Source organism: Mytilus galloprovincialis, chromosome 12 (assembly GCF_965363235.1).
Source record: "Mytilus galloprovincialis chromosome 12, xbMytGall1.hap1.1, whole genome shotgun sequence".
Lineage (NCBI taxonomy): Eukaryota > Metazoa > Mollusca > Bivalvia > Mytilida > Mytilidae > Mytilus > Mytilus galloprovincialis.
Genome location: NC_134849.1, coordinates 57354834 through 57375714, shown reverse-complemented (window position 1 = coordinate 57375714; position 20881 = coordinate 57354834). Strand labels below are relative to the sequence as shown.

General features: G+C 32.0%; 1 protein-coding gene across 2 annotated transcripts; it reads right to left on the bottom strand.

Annotated features, from left to right (window-relative positions):
- Positions 1-1443: 1443 nt before the first annotated feature.
- On the bottom strand, positions 1444-20724 carry LOC143054345 (uncharacterized). 2 transcript variants are annotated; one of them, XM_076227335.1, is made up of 5 exons: positions 20596-20724; positions 18768-19315; positions 11385-11543; positions 10600-10678; positions 1444-2932 (listed from the first exon to the last, which is right to left on the bottom strand). In XM_076227335.1, exons 2-5 carry the CDS (start codon positions 19251-19253, stop codon positions 1578-1580), a joined length of 2079 nt encoding a protein of 692 aa, XP_076083450.1. In that variant the 5' UTR covers positions 19254-19315; positions 20596-20724; the 3' UTR covers positions 1444-1577. The 2 variants fall into 2 exon arrangements, with proteins under 2 accessions (XP_076083450.1, XP_076083451.1); XM_076227336.1 differs by lacking the exon at positions 1444-2932 and adding an exon at positions 7815-9194.
- Between the last annotated feature and the right edge of the window lie 157 nt (positions 20725-20881).

Genomic DNA, 20881 nt, shown 5'->3' with positions numbered 1-20881 from the left:
ACTTAATTATCAACCCATAAAAAACATTTTCAAAATTCAGCAACAAATCATTTGGTTATATTACAGTGTTTAAACAATAGACCTGAATTTAAAATAATAAAACTGCCAATCAATTGCAAGTACACCTAAAAATTAACTGCTTCCCTTTTAGAATTAATTTATCAATTGAATTCGCAAAGCTCTTTTAAAAATTGTAACTAAAAATTATAATTATTGCTCTTAGGAAATGTGCACATAACAAGACCCAGGTCACTCACTCAGGACAGCAAACTATACAGTTTTTTACTGATCTGATTCTTGGTTTTGAAAATTCTTTAAGGTCACATGTTCTTTTAAATGAGAGGTTGGATTGTAAGCTTGCCTACCTAGCCCCCAAAATCACAGGTCTTATTAGACCATCTTGAAGCCGCCTTAGTGTATAAATTAAGGTTTGAAAAATAAATGACAGCAGTTTTTTCAATCATAACCAACATGATCAACAGTTTGAATATTCATTGCAAACAATTTCATCAATAAAATAGTAATAACAAATATAAATATGCACAAACAAAACTGATATAAAAATACATTAGTATTCAAATTACAACAGGTCAACAGATCAACCAGTGAAAGACAACTTGTTTTATTTTTCGCAAATTATTGGCATATCAAATGTAATGAAATATTTCTATAAAGCTCTATCAAATCAAAATTTTGTTTGTATTATTTGCAACAAAATAAATATACATACATTCTATATATCGTAGGAACAAAATGCATGCAATTCAATTATTTTTCTCAAGATTATGAATTATACTTCATTTGTACTTGTATCTGAAATATTCCTTTTTCATTTAAATTTTGGATTAATTTCCATGTTTTCCAAAAAATTTACTACACTTTTTCATTATAAAAAAACAAATTATTTTCTGAAACTGTAAAGTTTAAAAAGAAACATGCTAAGACTATTTTAATTCTCAAATACGTTATTATTTTATAACACATCAAAACGGTTGTTGTGTACACATACACACACAAAACATAACAAACAGAAACTTAAAAAACATGATAACAATTCAGTAGTTTTTTAACATAGGTTAAAACAATAATTGCCAAATCTAAAATAAATTTGATGTCTTTTATCATTTTTGAAAGACGCAACTTGGTTGAAATCTCATTCTTTGACAATCAAGATCACAGTATTCTAAACATGCATTCATACTTTAATTTATAGATGCAGACATTAAGGGAGCAACCACTTAACTTAAAAAGGGGGGGGTATAGTTTTTGTCCCCCCTTTTTTTTTAAGCTATTCGTCAACAATTTTTTTTCAAAACATACAAATATAAGGTACAATTTATGGGGGAAATGTAAGTTCAGAATAATTTTTTTGGTCATCTACTTGACCACAATGGTTTTTTTTCTCTCATTAAACTGTGGATCAGAATATTTTTTTAGGAAAAAAACATAACCCCCATCCCGTTGAAGATAAATGGTTGTTCCCCTATTTAAAAATCAATAGTAAAACATTTTCACTGCTTATTGTAAATACAGTTCAAAATTTTCACTGTAAAATGTGAAAAGAATTTAAAATGTTTTCACTGTGAAATAGAGTACCCATCTGGATCCCTCTTTATGACTATAGACAAACTTTGACCTTTGGAACTTTCAAGGCCATTAGTTTCATTTTCACATTTCGTACCATTTTCCTCTTTTTTAAATGCACTTTGACCTTTGGAACTTGCGAGTCCATCAGTTCCATTTTCATATTGAACATCAGTTTCCTCTTTGATTAATGCACTTTGACCTGTGACTTCTTCTTGTTTGATGCTGACCTCTTGACCTTTACTCTCGTCCATATTGTTATTATCTCCCATGACGAAAGCGCCCTGTAACTGTTGCATACCTTTATAAACGTCACTGATAAATGAAGTATCCATGGCCGTTTCATTTTGGTTTTGAGAAAAGCTAGTGTCCGTAGATCCCTCATTACCATTTTGACCTACAGTAAAACCCCAATGCATCTGTTTCATGTGTTTATTGAGCTCGTACTTCCTAACAAAATCTTTTCCACACAATGAGCAGATGTGAGGACGATCCTGAGTGTGAATGCTTTGAACGTGTCTTTTCAGGTGGTCTGAGCGACTGAATCTCTTATGACAAATCTCACATTCGTGGGGTTTAATACCTGTATGAATGGATAAGTGGCGTTTAAGGTGGATATTTTTGGCAAATCCAACACCACATGTCTCACAGGCAAATGGTTTTTCGCCAGTATGGGACCTAATATGAACTTTGAGTACAGCTGGACTTGTAAACGACTTATTGCAGTATGTACATAGGACAGATTTGTCGCCATTGTGTTTTTTCATGTGAGTTTGTAAATTGCCCCTTGTAGAGTATGACTTTCCACAGATATTGCAAATAAAACTCGAGTGACTTTCCATGTGACTGCCTAACTCATCAGTACTTGGGCAAGTTTTGCCACAAACAGGGCAAATAAATTTAAGTTCTCGTCCATCTCCAGTGGTACTGGTCACAGTGATCGTAACTTGCTTCTGTGGCACACCTGGACTTTTTGTAGATTCCCGTTCCCTTTTCAATCCTCCAAATGATGGAGTATCAAGCCCCCTAGCCTTCATGTAAGTATCAAAATAACTGTTCCCAGACTTAGAATCATCTGATGTACTATTTTTAGAATCGTTAAACATTTGGTTATATGAGTTTACATCAAATGGTAATTTATTTTTCTCAATACTTGGCAAGTCCTTTCCATACATAGAGGCAAGATGAGTTTGAACATGTTTTTTCAATTCTTCTGCACTGTCAAAGACCTCGGCACATTCAAAGCACATGAGGGGATCAACATTATCTATTTTTGACAAGTCAGAAGTTTTGGGGTTTTCATTACTTGATTGGCTATTTGATGCTTCCTCCATCATTTCTGCCAAATCTACAATAGAAAATCAACATGTGTAATAAAACATAAATAAGGTATGATTGCCTAGGATACACCTATCCACCCAGTGGTGGGTCCTAGGGGAGGGTTCCGGGGGTTGGAACCCCCCCCCCCATTTTTTGGACGATCAATGCATTTAAATGGGGACATTTAGTTGGAACCCCCCTCTTTGTCCTGGGTTGGGAACCCCCCTTTTTAAAATGGCTGGATCCGCCCCTGCAACCAAGGATCTAATGGAGGTACCTTTCAAATTTTTTAGGGGGACTAGGACAGAAAATGTTGTCCTGCATTTGTTTTTAGTTTTAATCTTTGTCCTGCCTTTTTATTTTACACTCTTATTCTGTCCTCTTTAGTTTATCCCAAATTATTTTCACATAAATTGTCATCCTGCCTTTAATTTTGTTCAAAGTGTCTGATCCTACATTGTCCTATATACCTTTTTGTTTACTCAAAACTTTTGTTCTGCCTTTTTTTCAAATTTCTTCTCCCCCTTAAAATCAAATGGTAGCTCCCTAACGTAAGAACATGTCAGGAACTTGTTATTATGTGGTTATTGTTTGTTGCTGTGTTACATATTTGTTTTTAATTCATTATTAAGTACATAAATTAGGCTGTTTTCTTGTTTGGAATGTTTTTAATTTCTCATTTTCATAGGGTCATTGACAATATTGTATATACATGTATATGTAGTATGGGCTTTGCTCATTGTTGAAAGCCGTAGTTATATATAGTTCTCAATGGCAATCCTACCACATCTTCTTTGGATATATTTCGTTTTGGCCAGGAGAATGAATCATGAAAATTTATTACTGGTCCAAGAAATGAGGTCGAGATTATGTAAACCATAAACCAAATATTCATGTGCTAGTTGCTATTTCAAAATTTCTAGCCAAGAAACTACGTGACCATCCAGGCATTATTTTATTCATTTTGTTTATTTTTTAAAATGTATGGTAGGTTGGGTTGATGGCAGAATATGTTTTTCTTTTGCCATGCAAAGAATCTGCTATTCAGTAGTTGTTGTTTGTTGATGTGGTTCATAAGTGTTTCTCATTTCTTGTTTGTATATAGATTAGATATTAGACCGTTGGTTTTCCTGTTTGAATGGTTTCAGTCCTCATTTTGTACTAGTCATGTTTGGGGCATTAATATCTTGCTGGTTGGTGTGAGCCAAGGCTCTGTGTTGAAATGTACTTTGACCTATAATGGTTTTTTTTGTATAAATTGTTACTTGGATGGATAGTTGTCTCATTGGCACTCATACCACACATCTTTTTATATCTATATATAGCTGCAAATAGCTACAGTTAATAAATGGAGAATGTTTCCAATAACTGTCCATGAGACACAGATGATGCCCCTGATTGCATATAACGTTATAAACATGAAAAAGGGAACTGTTACGGTGACACTGCCTAAATTCAAACTTGGTCTGTGTTTTGTGGTAATAAGCAATTGTGTAAAAGTTTTATAACATTTAGTTGAGCAAAAATAAAGTAAAGGTTGGAAATGGAAACTAATTCAGGGATCAACAGACTGACATGAGATCACTTAATGCCCCCGCCATTGTGGTGGGGGCATAAAAAAAAAAAAACAAAAAAAACAAAAAAAAATTTATACCAATATTGTTTATTTTATTTTAATTTTTTATTTAGTATCTTTTATTCATTGAAGCAATGACATACATGTACAATGTATTTGTGATACATAATATCTAAAGGAACACTAACATAATTCATTGACAACAAGAACATTAAAAGAATAACCATGATTCAAGTACAAATCTAATAACAAAATGTCTAAAGAATCAGTCTGTAACCTTGTCTCACCATCTACAAATGTTTCACAGCAAATCACTCAACATTCAACATAAAGAATGATCTTTATCTCAACATTTTTGAACTGTTGTAAATTTTGCATGAATGTCTAATGTAAAAGTGATTAAGTTAGAAAAATAGATGAAGGAGGTGTCTGTGGGACACAGGTAATCGCTTGCATATAGCATTATAAAGGGACAAAAATAGTAAAAAGTTAGGTAACCCAAATTCGAAGTAATATGTGTTTTGTGGTAATAAGCAATTGTGTATAAGATTTGTAACATTTAATTAATTTAAGTTAGAGAATGCAAAAATTTTGGAATGTACATATGGACGGATAAGGTGGACAATCAAAGTGTTACTGACGATTTACAATGTTTGAATCCTATTTGGTATATATCTAATATGGAATTAGGTTATTAATTTAATTTAATTTTAAATCAGAATATTAATTGTCTAAGCTGAGAAAAGTAATTAAATAATGCAGACAGTTGTTATGAACTTTTAATTTCTTTAAAATATTAGTTCTGAGCTCGTGATCAATAAAAAATTTAATTAAAAACACAGGTAAAGAGATTAGCGATCATTAGCCAATATTTCCCGGAGGCATTACTATAGTTATTAGGAGGGCCCTCAGGATTATAACACTTTACTGGAGTGGCAGTTTTATTACAGGAAAAGATAACAACAAAAAATAAGTTCAAAATGGCGATTTAGACAATGTTAGAAACTCGATCTCAACGAAATGACATTGAATGACCGAAATTATTTCTGTAAAAAAATAACATTTGTCCTAAATCCCAATTACTCATTTAGGACAAACTACTTTCAGTTTAGGTCAAGACTGGCATATATGACCGTTTCCGGACCCTTGAATTAAAGACCACACACACAACCACATGGATTCACTGGATGAAATCACCACAAAGAGTGATTTTTAAATGACTCTTTTATGCTTCCTAAATCTTGTAGATTACAGCTCAATCTAACCTTCAATACTGTGAATTCATTATTAGACTCTTGTATCATGTGTATGTTCCCTACATCTTGTAGATTACAGCTCAATCTAACCTTCGATACTGTGAATTCATTATTTTGTGTTGTATACCAATTTCCATTGATTTTGTGAGTACAGGGGAACCACAAATTTAAATGTTCAATGAATAACAAATTTCCCATAGGAATTCGGACAGACTTTGCCAAAACTAAAAATTTATATATATCTACAACAAGAGTGCACACGCTGAAATGTCTCGCCTTCTATACTATAATTATTGATATTATGTTGATAGTCCTAAGTATACAGCTAAGCTTTATTACAACTGTCACATAAACTTAACATTAACCAAGATAACTAAACAAAGACCAATGAACCTTGAAAATGAGGTCAAGGTCAGATAAACCATACCAGGCAGACATGTACAGCTAACAATGCTTCTATACAACATATATAGTTGACCCATTACTTATAGTTTAAGAAAAATAGACCAAAACACAAAAACTTAACACTGTGCAATGAACCGTGAAAATGAGGTCACGGTCTAATAAAACCTGCGCGACTGACATAAAGATCATGAAATGTTTCCATACACCAAATATAGTTGACCTATGGCATATAGTATTAGATTAAAAGACCAAAACTAAAAAATTTAACTATAACCACTGAACCATGAAAATGGGGTCAAGGTCACATGACTATGCTCGCTAGACATGTACACCTTACAATCATTCCATACAACAAATATAGAAGACCTATTGCATATAGTATGAGAAAAACAGACCAAAACACAAAAATTAACTATAACCACTGAACCATGAAAATGAGGTCAAGTTCAGATGACACCTGCCAGTTGGACATGTACACCTTACAGTCCTTCCAAACACCGAATATACTAGCCCTATTGCTTATAGTATCTGAGATATGGACTTGACCACCAAAACTTAACCTTGTTCACTGATCCATGAAATGAGGTCGAGGTCAAGTGAAAACTGTCTGACAGACATGAGGACCTTGCAAGGTACGCACATATCAAATATAGTTATCCTATTACTTATAATAAGAGAGAATTCAACATTGCAAAAAATTTGAACTTTTTTTTCAAGTGGTCACTGAACCATGAAAATGAGGTCAAGGACATTGGACATGTGACTGACGGAAACTTCGTAACATGAGGCATCTATATACAAAGTATGACGCATCCAGGTCTTTCACCTTCTAAAATATAAAGCTTTTAAGAAGTGAGCTAACACCGCCGCCGCCGGATCACTATCCCTATGTCGAGCTTTCTGCAACAAAAGTTGCAGGCTCGACAAAAACTCAAGTTTTCCTCAATCCACGAAAATTAGTACATGTAACCACAAAAATTAAAGAAACTTCAGTAATGTGAAAATATTAAAAACAAAGTTTAACTCAACATGTACAACAAGTATTGTGGTGTGTGTATGTGGCCAAGACAAATAATGGAAGAAAAAAAAATGACAAAGTCCACTTTTTTAATTTGTATCAACATGATCAATGGAGTGGACACTTTAAACACTTAAAATATTTGCCTATTTATGTCAACTCCTATCATCATATCCATTGGACACTTGAAAAAATAAATTGTAGTGTTATACTATCTAAATTGTTATTTAACAGCAATTAACTACAACAAATTGATACTGCAAACCAACTTATTTTACATTGATTAGGCCATAAAAAAAATAGGTTTGTTTGCCCAAACCCTACCTACCCAGAAAAAAGCTGCCTACTCAAATTCTTTTATTGTCCTGATTTGGAGAAGTTTTTTTTAATCAAATAGACATGAAGACTAATAAACATCTGATACGTTAATTTCTTTAAAAAAAAAAAGAAAATGCCTACCTACATGTACCTACCCACTGTCTCAACCTTGGGTAGGCTTTGGGCTAACCAAAATATTTTTAATTGTTGCCTTACTTTTAGCATGTTTAGGTTTCTATCATTGATGAAATTTTCATGCAAGTTTAACAAAATTGTAGCTATTTTTTCTACTCAACATACATTATAGTCACATAAATGAATCTTTCAATAAAATCAGTTGGTTTAAAGAATTTTTTAATATCAAAATTTCTAAGAATACTTCAAAGATACCCTAATGATTTGCTTTATTCAACTTTGCCTTAAACATTTGTATCATTCATTGCAACAATTTTACACAAGTCATGCACAACATTAGAATTATTCAACATAACCTTTACAACATTTGTTTTATTCAAGTTTTCCTAAAAATTGTATTATTCAACTTTGCCTACAATGTTTGTACTATTTTTGCCTATTACTTTATCCGCCTGACCTTCTGAATAATTTAAAATGCCCTGTTCAATGTCACTAACACTGTAACTAAATTGTGGAAATTCAGGCTGCACTGATATGGAGTCTGGCAAAATGCCATCACTTATATACATTTGCGGCTGTACATGTACTTCAGGGCTTGACGTCTGCTTCTGCCAAATCCCTTCACCATGTGGATTACATTTTTCAATATGTTTTATAAGGTGGTCATGGCGATTGAAAGTCTTGCCACAACTTTTACAAGTTTGGATTTCAAGTTTTTCCGGATCATGAGAGTTCCTTAAATGTCTTTTTAGACTCTGTGCATAGTTTGTTTTAAAATCGCAGTACTCGCAATGAAAACCGTTCCGTTCGTGTACTTTGATATGTTCCTTATAATGGTGTTTTCTTTTGAACACTTTATTACAAATGTCACATTCGAAAGAACTTTTATGAGCACGTAAATGTGAGTTCAAATAATCTTTACAGGGAAATATTTTCCCACAAATGTCACATGGAAACTGTTGATTTTTGTGTTGAGATTCATGGACTCGGCGGCCATGCTGGGACCTCAAAACAGCCCCACATATAGAACACTTCCAAAAGTTTCCTGCATGCTGATTCATATGATCTTCGAATTCACAAGTCCTATTAAACCCCTTTCCACATTGTATGCAGTTATAAGGGAATACATTGTTATGTTTGTTCAAATGAAATTTCAGTCCGGTTTTGGAGAAGAACTTTTTTGGACATCCTTCCCATGAGCACTCAAATTTTAGACGACTCCCATCGTCTTTTGCTTTTCGACCTAAAACAACAGTCTGGTCAGGGCTTCCAGCAGCAAAAAGCTGAAAACTTCCCCTTTCTTTTAATGACATAAATTTGTCAGCATACATTTGCACCGACTCATCAAAATCCATAGATTCATCCTTGGTGGAATTATTTGTACTATTCAAAGAGTTATCTCCCTCATACAGACCCAGGCCTTTTTCATGATTTATCTTGCTTTGATTATTTGATGTGAAATCTTGATCTTCAACTGGTTCCTCTTTGATATGATTAAATTCAAGATTTTCACCAATTTCTATGGTTTGCTTTATTCTTTCTGTAAATTCACTGTCTTTTTCTTGCATGCTCTTTGTTATTCCTGTTAACAAGAAAAATTACAAAATAATAATGAAATCTGGTATATTTAAAATCCTAAACTTTATCAAAATTCTGCACATTTGTTTGAAATCATTTACACTGAACAGAGCATTTTATACAAATTTATTACTATTTTTCACGGAGTTGAAGTAATACAATATTTAACGATATCAACAGGTTTTTAACAGTCATGATTTTCTTTTTTCATTCGCCTTATGAAAATCGTTCTAATTAAATTTTTCAAAAGGATTTAATTTAAAATTGAAATATTTTTATATTTGTATAAATATCCCACATCATCTTTCACCTCATTGGTAAATCTTGCAAAAACTAACCCAAATAAATATAAACTTACCAAAAATAACAGTCCAATGACAGCTAACAAAATAAACTGACAAGGTCCCATGGCACTCATCTAATCAGCCAATCAAAACAGCCGATACAAAACTAAAATATCTTTTCCAACAAAAAAGTTTAAATACTGGAATTTGGTATAAACTTGAAAACTAAAGGTTATCTTTTTCTTTGGTTGCATTGTTACTCTGTCTTTCATGTTTTAACAATTAACATTGCATTGCAAGACTGACCAATGAGATTGAAGAAATGTTCATGTAATTTACACTGCAAACAAATATCATGTACATTGTATCGACACAACAATTATAACAATAATTATAGTTCATTTTAAATGGAAAACATAGGTTCTCTACTTTCAATATTGCAGTTAAGGTGGTACCCAACACCTTAACTAAAATTAATTTGGCTCGTTTAATTTTCTTAAAATTTTTACAAAGTATTATCTTTGACACTTTGACAAAAATATAAAAAAATTCAAAAATTTGAACCAACCGTTTAATCAGAAAAATTACACTGGTTATATAGCAGTTTGACAAACACTAATTTTGATCATTGAGAAGCTTAATATTCCCTTAACAACACAACGTCATTAAAACGTTCTGCTGATTTTACAGAGTTATCTCCCTGTAGTGTTAGGTACCACCTTAAGTGCATTTTCTAATCTTACTATGGTTTCACAATAGTTACTAAATCACTACACATAGCAATGAACTAATTGACCTTTTTCATCCGAGTCTAAGGTTTAAATGTCGATTTTTTTAATAATAGACAGGCATACCTCAAATATCTTTCGGTAAAAGGCTAAATTTCTGACCCAATTTCACCAAACAATGCAATCAGATAGACAAGTTTCCTTTTTTCAGGAGCAGTGCTTCTATCAAGCTGTTTATCTACATGTGAATGATCACTGTAAGTGGCATGGAACTTGATCATTGTGATTTGTTTAAGGAATAGAATTTAATTACAAATTTTGATTGGTAACAAAGGGCAGCAACCCTTTTCCGTTCTAATTTTCCTCTGCAATGTTATAATTCAATTAGTACACATACCCTCTTCTTGTGGGACCTGGTATTCAGCTGGCAAAAATTTCTCTAATTCTTCCTTCAATTTTGGGAATTCTTGAAGTAACTGAAAACAAATACAAAACATCATTTGTATGAAAAATGTAAAAATATCTGTCGTCTCTATTGGCATGCGAGTACCTGCTAGTAGTTCCTTGTTAATTTATGTAGCATTGTCATTTTGCTTAGTTTCTACTGTTACCCATTCTGACATCAGACTCAGACTTCTTTTAAGCTGGGTTTTAGTGTGTGAATTATGGTGTGTTTGTTTATTTTACATTGGCTAGAGGTATTAGGGCGGTTGGGTTGAGATCTCACAAAATATGGTTAACCCTGCAATATTTTTGCACCTTTTTCAAGTCAGGAGCCTCTTTGTTAGTCTTGTATGTTTTTTTTTTTTTTATTTTAGTTCATTTATATATGCTTCAGATTTTAGCACTGCATTAATCTCTATTATTTTTTTATCTTTTTCACCACTTTGCTCAATTCTATATTTTTAGGCCTATTATTCTCCATTTTGTAAATCCTATACAGACCCTAGTATACCAAGTAAGTTATCTGATGATTAAACAGTTATTACACTTTCATTCATGACACTGCCTTACAATATCTATTTCAGTATTTCAGAAGTGATTCAAAAACAGTCACCATCAACAGCAATTTTTGACTCTATTAAAGAATTTCAGAGTGATTTAAAAACAATCACCATCAAGAGCAATTTTTGACTGACTCATGTGTATGGACTGTATCATGACAACCATTTTATTAAGTACCTTATATCCTAGAAGCTGTCTATCATCTACACTGTAGATAACCCAACACTTGACCCCCTGTAAGATTTTCTCATCCTCTATTTCCATATCATTCAGTCGTTTCAGATGACCGATCATTTCTCTGACTGGAAGCTCCAAAAATATCTCTTCTTCCAAAATCTGCAAAAGAAAATATTGGCATAGAAATCATTCATGATATAAACAGAACAAGTTCTGCTTTTTTTGGAAACTTAAAATTCAAGTATTATTTTTTGCTTTACAAAAATATACCAAATGAAGTGATAGAAATAACGATAGATCTGGTTGCCATGGCAACTGATTTCTTATCTTTTGTTTCAAAGAAGTTTCGTTCTACAAATATTAAGAATGGAAGCTAAGGCCTTCTTATTCACCATGTATTTTTTCTTAAGACTTTAGAAAATTTGTTCATAATTGTAGATGTCTGATGGTCACTGTTAAATCCACTCATAACTTATCTGCTTACCCTTCCAGAGTACCTGATGTCACCGCTGATTCTTAATGGGTTTCATGTTGCTTAGTGTTTAGTTTTCTATGCTGTGTTTTGTGTGCTATTGTTTTGTTACTTAAAGATTTTTGTATTTGCTTTCTCTTTATTTGAGTTTCCCTTTGAAATCTTTGCATCTCTTTCCAAAACTACATGTATGTAAGATCCATTTAATGTTGTAGATGATATAACCAGACGGTTTTTGGCTCTGTGTTTCTGACACTTTTACATTGATTCAACAAATAATGATTCATGAAGTATACTATTCTATCTACATGTAACTATTTTGCTTTAATTATGATATTTAGAAAAAATTACAATTTATAAGTCAAGTACCTGTCTTTGTAAAAATCATGCAGAAGGTGATTCATGACATGTCACAGAAGTAATTTTTTTTGCCCTATATCATAAGAACTTTGGTAGATAAGTAAAATTCTGTCTTTATTTTCCCTGTATTATGCCCGTTGCCATGGTAACCATCAAATCAACATTTTGCTTGAATATGTGAAAAAAGACCGTTTTTGAAAATATAAAATAACGGAATTTAAAGTCCCATAGAAATATTGTTAATCAATACAAACAATATGTATATTTACAGTATTGACAAACAAAACCCCAAACTATACAAAAACATTAAAATTGTGAATTTACTAAATAGTTTGTTTCCATAGCAACCATTTAAAAATGTGTTAAATTTCGAAAATGAAAAATTTCAAAAACTCCTAAATTTTAAATCTGTTTATCTCCCAAGACCAACAATACCATGAAATGTCATTGACAAATTTTGAAAGACCACATTCTATATATTCATAAAATAAAAAGAAAGTCGTGCGTTTTTTTTTCTTTAAAAAAAAAATTTTAGTCAAAAATTGTCAATTTTCACCAAAATTCAGATTAACAATCAGATGAATAATCAAACATTTAGTAACTTAAAAAGCTAAAATATTCCATTTATATGTGCAATTCTGACACGCATTTGTTAATTTTAAACAAAAATATATAGTAAATGAAGATAGACTTGCACAAAATGAAAAATCATCACTCTGGGTATGGTCCACCCCCCTTTTTTCGATTTTTTTTTTTTTTTTTTTTCAAAATTATAAAATTTGTTGAAAAAAAACGTGGTATCTCATTTAGTTTACTTGTGAACTAAGTATTTTAAGAATTTAAGCATAACATAACTTCTAAAGTTGAGGGCAGCATATGTACCCCCTCCCTTCAATCTTATATATGTAAGATTTCTCAGAAGTTTAAAAAAAATTGGTAATACGCATAACCCGTTGTCGTATCTAAGACTGATGTCAGTGAAAAAGAATAATGTTGAATCCAAAACTTAATTACTAGTAAGTCTATGTATAAAAATAAGACGATGTGTTGTAATTGTCAATGAGACAATTAACTCTCCACCAGAGAGCAAAGACATAGAAATAAACAACCACAGGTCACCGTATATCCTTCAACAATGAGCATAACATGATTATCTAGAAAAACAAATCTTAATGAACATTTTAAAAAAAATAGCTCAGGATATTTTGTCTTTCAAAATGGCTATAAAAAGTTACAGGAACAATTTAATGCAACTCATTGTTGGTTTTTGAAACAGATTGATGCTTTAAAAACTTTAAACCTAGACTAAGATCTGCTAAGCAAGAAGGTTCACCCTGAAATGTCTGGTTGGTTTTATTTATCATTGAATTACTTTTGAAACTCTGTAAGTGTTATGTAAAGATTTTGATACAAGTATCATATTAACTTAACATTATCAATGTTCTAAGAAAATGAGGTCAGTGTAAGATGAACTATGTCAGCATTTTTTCCAATTTATAAGGGGCATAACTTATTGACAGTACATGTTAAACCAATAACATTCTAACTGTTCTGAATTGGAAATATGGAAATAACATTGTGTATAAGTTTCAAAACATTTGGTTGTGGCAAACTTCATGAACTTAAGTTAGAGAACGGAAACAAAAAAGTCAGCACTTTTTTTCCATTTATATAATAGTATAATTCTGGAACGAACGTACTTACGGGCAAGGGTACAACTTAATGCCCCCTTTGCTACGGTGGGGGCATACAAATTCTACATGTTCTATCTGAGGAAAAATATACCAACGATCTACATTAAATTGTGCAAGAATTTGTCAATGTTTCTATTGTATATGGTGGAAAAGGACAGCTTGTCTATTATTATTATTTTTAAAAACCTAACTGATTATTATTTGTATACGGCAGAATAATCGATTTTTTTTTATGGTTCTCAAAACATATTTTCCTTGTGGCCTTGAGGACAATTTGCTGGTCCTAACTATTATATACTGTTTTGATTCTCAAACCTTTATGACAACCATGTGCAATGACCATTCATTAAATTTTGCCTAATTTAATCAATTGTTATATTTACACATTTTTATGCCCCCGCAGTGGCGGAGGGGGCATTAAGGTCTACCATTGTCCGTCCTTCAGTACGTCCCAAAGTTGGTTTCTGTTCTCTATCTTTAGTTTGCCTCAAACAAATGTTATGAAACTTAATCACATTGCTTATTACCATAACACACAGACTTAGTTTGAATTTTGGTGGTTTCACTTAAACCGTCCAAGAGTTATGCCCCTTTACAGATAGAAAAATTGCTGAATTTTCCGTTTATGTTCTCTAACTTTAGTTTGTCTTTACCAGATGTTATTAAAATTATACACAATGCTTAAAACCACCAAATACAGATCAACTTTGAATTTTGGGGGTGTCACTTTCACTGTTCTATGCAATGCCTCTTTATAGAGGAAAAAAGTTGCTGAATTTTTTGTTTTGTATTTCTTTCTTTAGTTTGCCTCAACAAAATGTTATGAAACTTTTACACAATACTTATCACCATAAAAGTTAGTACACAATTGGTAAGTGTCACTTTTACTGTTCTTCAGTTATGTCCGTTTATAACTTTTATGATATGCAAGCGGGAGCATCATCTGTGTCCAATGGACACATTCCGCATGTATTTCAAATCTTTTACATAAGTTAGATTAATTTATTATATATTAGAATAGAAAGAAAGGTTCTGTAGTTCTTCTTCAATTTCAATTTTAACCCAGTTAACCCAACAAATAAGTGTTTGCATAAAGGTTTTGATGTACATGTCGATTTACATTGGAGGTAAATAGTAACAGCCATTATGTGTACATAATCTGACTCTGCGCAATAGTATACTAGTCCACAAAAGAAACGATACAAGGCAATGTATTTTCCATAGATAATGAAATTGGATACACTGTACCAAGCTTAAAACTGTCCATTGGTCTAATCTTTACAGAGTGTTATTTTCTTATCAAAACCACTGTTTTAAGACAAAAAAAATAAAATATTTTTCTATTTTTGTTATATCAAAAATAGTATTTTTATAAATAAAAAATTCGAAATTAAGTTCTATAATGATGGACAATGGACTTTTTTTAAAGAGTTATGACCCTTAAAAATATTAAAACTTATGGAAAGTGGCCTCGTTAGCGCTCTCGATGGTACAAGTTTTTAATTTTTTATTTTCAGTTTATTTCTAATAGGACGGACGTAGTTTTTTTTAGCTCACCGTTTCAAAGGAACTGTGAAATTTGCCATCACTTGGCGTCCGTCGTCGTCTGTTCGGTGTTAAATATTTGAAACATTTCCACTGAAACTACTGAACCAATTCCAGTAAAACTTAAACTGAATGATCCTTAGGATATCTAGAATAAAGTTTGTGTTTTATTTTCGATTTTGTAAAAAAACATGGCCGCCATGGAATAAAAATAGAACATAGGGGTAAGATGCAGTGTGTAGCTTATATCTCAAACACTAAAGCCTTGAGAGCAAATTTTCAGATGAATCTAACAACCCATTGTTGGGTTGCAGCCACTAAATTGTTAATTGTACGGAAATTTTGCAGTTTTTGGTTATTATCTTGAATATTATTAATGACAAAGATAAACTGTAAACAGCACAACTTTCAGCAAAGTAAGATCTACAAATAAGTTTATATGACCAAAATTGTCAATTGAATCCTTCTGGAGTTATAGCCCTTTAAAGAATTTTTTCACAATTTGTTCATCTAGTTTGCTTACTTTAAAAAAAAGTCTTCTTCTGAATATGCTAAATCGATTTCGGCCCAACTTGGGAGTATCTTGTATAAACTTTGTATTTTATTTCCTTGTACTTCAAGAAACTTAGCCACTATGGCTAAAATGGAACATAGGGGTAAAATGCATTTTTTTGCTTTTGAAGAAAAAACGACAGATACAAAGAACATTTAAATGGAATTTTTAAGCCACTCATTGATATATATTGAAAGACACAAATAATCATTGATGCAAAATTTATGAAACTAGGACAGAGTCAATTTTAAAGACCATGAAATAGCACTTAAAGATTTTAAATTTCAATTTGCACAAAACAAGTGTAATTAGGGACGCAGCTATCCTTCATTCAGTTTTCAGCCTTTCGGCTATTTTCTGTTGATTGCTTGGGTTGTTGTCTCTTTGACACATTCCCCATTTCTAAAAAAAGATCTTAATATATAACCAGGTGCTCCGCAGGGCGCAGCTTTATACGACCCCAGTGGTTGAACCCTGAACAGTTAGGGCAAATTTGGTCACAATATTCAAGCTTGATTCTGTCTGAATTTGGATTGTGATCAAATTTTTGAAATAATATAGGTTTTTGTCACAAAATTAATGTGGTCAAAGATCTAACAAATCTATTGCACAATACTGTGCAATTGAAGATTTCTACTTGAAACGTTTCAAAATTCGAAATTTGAAAAATTTTGAAAAAAAAGGAAGCCCTTCAAAAATCGTAAACAAAAAATCCCCCCCCCCCCCAATTTTTTTAAACCCCCTTAGAGCAATAACCCTTAAACTCAATTCCATGTTTTCCATTGCAGTATTGAACATTTTAGTACAATTTCAGAGAGATCCATACAATTACACATAAGTTATTGTCTTGAAACTAGAAAAATGCTTGTTTTGACCCCTTTTTGGCCCTTAATTCCTAAACTTTGGCCCCATTACCCCTAAAATGAATCCAAACCTTCTACTTGTGGTTTTAAACATTGCGATATGATTTCAGAGCAATTGAAATACTTCTACACAAGTTATTATCCTGAAACTAAAAAAAATGCTTGTTTTGGGCCCCTTTGGGCCCCTAATTCCTAATCGGGACCATCATCCCCAAAATCAATTCCAACCTTCCTTTTGTGGTATTGAACCTTCTGAAAAAGTTTCATGAAGATCTATTCACTTAAACTAAAGTTATTATCTGGAAACCAATGTGTCTTCGGGCGACGACGACGCAGACGACGTAGACGACACAGACGACGACATCATACCATTATAGATCCCAAAATTTTTTTGGGGTCGTATAAAAATGGTGTAGGGGGTTTCTATTATTGCTCTCACCCTTTGAAGAAATTTCTTGTTTTAATGCTCAAAATGTTCACAATTGAATTCCATCTTTTAAATTTTTAATAATTTTTTGAATTTTGAAAAAAGGGGGGGGGGGGGTGGCACCATGCCCAGAGAGAAAAAAATTCCTTCTCTACCAAAATATCTCTATCAATCATATATTCTCATTTATAATTACCAAATTTGTGTCAGAAATGCACGTATAAATGGAATGTTTTAGCTTTTTCAGTTCAAAATGTTTCAGTATTCATCTGTTTGGTAATCTGAATTTTGGTGAAAATTGACAATTTTTGACTAAAATTATTTTTTTAAAAAAAAAAAAAACACACGACTTTCTTTTTATTTTATCAATATATAGAATGTGGTCTTTCAAAATTTGTCAATGACATTTCATGGTATTGTTGGTCTTGGGAGATAAACAGATTTAAAATTAAAGATTTTTTGAAATTTTTCATTTTCGAATTTTAACACATTTTTAAATGGTTGCTATGGAAACAAAATATTTAGTAAATTCAAAATTTTAACGTTTTTGTATAGTTAGGGGTTTTGTTTGTCAATACTGTTAATATACATATTTTTTGTATTGATTAACTTTATTTCTATGGGACTTTAAAACCCCTTATATTTCAATTTTCAAAGGCTACTTATGAACGTATTTAGGCAAAATTTTGTAAGGAAGGTTTCCATGGCAACCAAGGTTCAAAAGAAAAAAATTAATACATGAAACTTATTTTCATACGATACCCTCCTCATAAACAAAATATAAAGACATTTGAAGATGGGTCATGAATCGCCTATCAACAGGAACCTGCATGATTCTTACAAAGACCGGTACTTAATAGTCTAGTGACAAAAAAAAACATTCATACACATTATGTCACATTCTATACTTTTAATACATGTAAAAAATATTTCAAGCTCTCTCAAAAAACTATTTTGATCAATCTTGAAATCAAATGTATTAACAATAACATGTGTAACAACAATATTGGATTATAAAATTTTGTTTCAATAATAAACAAAGGGAGAGAATTCAATCTCAAATTTATAGCCAGCTGATCAAGTCGGGAATATGACAGTTGTTGTCCATTCGTTATATGTGTTTTATTTTTCCCCTGAGTTCAGTATTTTTGTGATTTTACTTTTTGCTCACATTTCCATATACATGTATATAGGTACAAATTATTACATGTGTAAATCCTTGCTATTTATTGTTTTTTTTTGTTTTTTTTTGGTTGGGTTGTGAAGAATCTAAGTAAAAAGTAAGATTTCAAATCATTTCATGCCATCAGACTTTCTATGATACTCATTATAGCAACATGAAAATAAGACCAGAAGTTTAATTTATTTTTTATCAATTTCTCCATAGAGCCTTGGGGAAACAGTTTTATCTAGTGTCTCCTTAAAGACTAGACCCTATGCCATTACAAATTTATACTACATGTATGTACCTGATCAAAGTTAGTTTTAATGTACTCAGTGCTCTCTTTCAGCAATCCTGAACACAAACATTTGGCAGCCACTCTGTGAATACGTAAACAGTTTTCTAGCTGTAACTGGGACGAAAGAAAATCACAACATAAGTTCTGGATTTCCTCGACTTGTAATAAACATGCCGCTGGTAGCAGAGTCCACACTGTCACATCGTCCACAGACACGGCAGACGTGTAGAAAAATTCAATTATATTCTGTACAGCATGACCATCTAAACCGTCAATTCTTAATTCTCGAAGACTAGTGTCGGTTTTGTATTTATTTTCAACTAAACTTTTAAAATATGGTGTGCTGACAGACAAAATAAGTTTGTGAGCTGGAATCATTGTGTTTCCACAGTTTAATATGATGTCACAAAGTTCTTGTCGTTTTCGTAATTGATTGATTGCACCGATTAGAAGATGGGCATGGTTGACAGACGTGTAGTGCAATGAGTTCTCCATGGTTGCTATGGTTCTGGGTGGTGACAGGAAGTTTACAAATCTGATGGTTCTACATTTTCATTCTGAGAAAAAAGAATTATACATATTATAGTATAATGAACTGCCATCTTAAAACTATTATTTAACAAATATATCATCAGTTTTCATTTGTTGCCCAGTTATTTTGAAAATTTTCTATTGGCTAGAATGAGCTGTAGAATTGGGAGCATATACTGACCAGAAAAAGATAGTGAGTACGGCAATTTTCAAAAGTATTCAAAATCTCATCCTATACTTGATTAACATATGATTATTTCATTGTGCATTTTGAAGAAAATATTATGTGTTCTAGATACTAGGATTTTAAGAAAATTGCAATTCACATGATTCCCGTCACTTGTTGGTTTCAATCATATTTTTCAGAAAATAATGTTCTCAACAGTTCTCTTGTCAAATGCGAGTTGAAGTACATGTACATATATATTTGTTTGTAGATAATGCAATAACTCAATAATATAAGATATTATAAAAATAATATTGGTCTTCCCTATTCACATCATAATACAGACTTATATGACAGTTTATTTATTGTTGGTTTTTTTTTCTTTATTTTGTTAGCCCTTGTAATTGTGTTTTGTCACTTAATTCAATCACTCAAGCCCAGTTTTTATAAAAAAAAATCTGAACTAGAGTAGTTAAAACATGGTTGAAAGTTTTAGAACATTCCCCCTTTTTAAAGCCAGACATCTAGGCATTCTTAGGTAGATAAATTGTCAACCCTTAATCATACCTATTGAGAGGAGTAAATGTTTATATTAACAGAGGTAAAAAAGGTTTATGAATACATTTATTAAATTCCCTTTCTGTTGAACATGGTACACAGGTAAAATGTCACAAACAAATTAAATCACTTTTTTTTCATAAATATTAACTTTTCATTATAAATAAATCATAAATTGTGTGTTTTGTTTTAATCAAAACTGGAAAATATTTTCCTGACAGTCAGGGTCATGTGGAACAGACCAGGGGTTAATTAATAGCACATTGATTGTCAAATATCAATCAATTAGTATTGATTAATTAGATTACAACAACCTGTTGTTTATTACACCTGTCACAATCAGCTGTTAAAGGTCTCATGTGACGTAACAGGTGTGAATTGCAATGTTACAATACGAAAACTTCTCCCCAAACAGCTTTTCGTCCCCAAAATGGAAGAGATCAAATATTTCCCTTCGTAATCAATATTTCCCCGTTCAAAAGGACAAAGAGGGACGCGTGTATGCAAAAATTACGATTTATTATCTTTTTTTATTTGTTTCGGTATATTTTAAAACGTCCATTTTTATGAACTGTAACTTACCAACGTGTCAAAACTTCAGACATGGCGGATCATAAGTGGGAAAAGAGAACACAAAAACCCACCCACCTGCAATGGGAGGGAACTTTACCGGAAATGCCTCGTTGTATGGAGGATATCCTATTTGTGAACTACGTCACCAATAAGTGTGCAATGCGGACAATACAACTGAGGAATATCTTATCTAAAACTTTGAATTGAAAAATTGAATATAAAAGTAATAATCCCAAAAATGTTTTCAAAACCTTGAACAAAAAGCTAATTAAATGATCACGATAAGGTTATTGAC

Bases quoted from the DNA above. Each gene is read 5' to 3' on its own strand.
- LOC143054345 (XM_076227335.1), bottom strand. From the start codon at position 19,253: ATGGAGAACTCATTGCACTACACGTCTGTCAACCATGCCCATCTTCTA. The intron at 10,679-11,384 runs GTACTTAATAAA...ATTTGTTTTCAG, and splicing joins GACAGCTTCTAGGATATAAG to TTACTTCAAGAATTCCCAAA. The intron at 2,933-10,599 runs GTATGTGTACTA...TTTCTATTGTAG, and splicing joins CCAGGTCCCACAAGAAGAGG to ATTTGGCAGAAATGATGGAG.